The sequence below is a fragment of the Sinocyclocheilus anshuiensis genome, unplaced genomic scaffold, assembly GCF_001515605.1.
Source record: "Sinocyclocheilus anshuiensis isolate Anshui unplaced genomic scaffold, SAMN03320099.WGS_v1.1 scaffold129, whole genome shotgun sequence".
Classification (NCBI taxonomy): Eukaryota; Metazoa; Chordata; class Actinopteri; order Cypriniformes; family Cyprinidae; genus Sinocyclocheilus; species Sinocyclocheilus anshuiensis.
In genome coordinates, this window is record NW_015537946.1 from 240,817 (window position 1) to 241,997 (window position 1,181).

The following is a 1,181-nucleotide window of genomic DNA, read 5'->3' on the forward strand; positions in this document are numbered from 1 at the left end:
AAAATTACTGCTAGGCTAGTTCTGTGCACTCATCAGTCTACAGCAATACTGTACTATTTGTCATTTGAAGGTTCAAGATTTGATAAAGGCATTGTGAAAAAATCAACAACAGAACACCAGTTGTTCATTATGTGAGACGCACCATATACTTACTGAATAATCTATTTGAAGATAGTAAAGCTAAGTGAAGTGTTTCGTGACATTTACAAAACTAATTTTGCGTGATAGTGTTTTTGACCTCTGACTTCTGAACGAACCGTGTGGAACTTACTGCTAATTCTCAGGCGATGGTTAGGTGTACATTACTAGAGTCCTGAGGTGCAGGTCTGAGAGACCGTAGCTAATGTTTGTTGACAGAAACGATTTCGCTCCATTTCTCGTTCACTATCAGTGCTCCATTAGCTCCGTTGCCGAGGTGAACAAAGGAGCAAACATACTGGTTGAGTGGACATTATCAGAAACAACAGCAAACTGAAAAAAAGGCATTTAAAGACAAGCTAATTTCAAAACAGAATGCTTGTTTTGTTTTTCAGTTTTTGAAATGACATTCAAAAATGTCGCATTCAAACACAACTAAATAATACTGTCTGGATTAGCGGTTAGCGTGGATGTGCTGAAAATGTGGGGGAAGCAGGTAATCATTCACACTTACAGTCTGTGTTCTCTGACATACATTTGTGTCAATATTTAAGTCATATTAATAAGACGCTTACAACACAAACAAAGGACATAATAAAAATGTCTAACAATGGGAGGAGAAAGTGCAAATATTTTGGCTCCATGATATCATTTTCATCTTCTTTTTTTCTTAAGGAACCTCTTAATAATTTCTCAGAATCCTTCATTGTACTCTTCCAGCAGTGAAGAGATGCCTTCCCACTGTGCTTTGTGCTATTGCCTCATCTTCTGGAACTTTCTGTCTTCAGACCAGACGACCTATTGGAAAACAGACAGGGTGGTGAGACAGGTGAGCGGCGAGGTGTTTCCGCTCAGCTTAGCTGGCCTGCAGATGCGCCAAAACACAGCAATAGCGTGACAAAACAGCAGCATTCTTGAGATTATCTGCACTCATGCATGCACACGCTCACATATGCACACATACATGCACCCTTGATCTTGTCTCCGGTCACACGCACGTACACACACACACACACACACACACACAAACACACACACACACA

General features: G+C 40.3%; 1 protein-coding gene across 1 annotated transcript in view; it reads right to left on the bottom strand.

Annotated features, from left to right (window-relative positions):
- Nucleotides 1-533: 533 nt before the first annotated feature.
- LOC107664056 (SPARC-related modular calcium-binding protein 1-like) overlaps nucleotides 534-1,181 on the bottom strand; it is a 93,703-nt gene continuing 93,055 nt past the window's right edge. Inside the window, exon 15 of the mRNA XM_016454500.1 lies at nucleotides 534-936. Within this exon, the coding sequence (XP_016309986.1) occupies nucleotides 900-936 (37 nt within the window). The 3' untranslated portion in view covers nucleotides 534-899. The remainder of the gene's footprint in view (nucleotides 937-1,181) is intronic.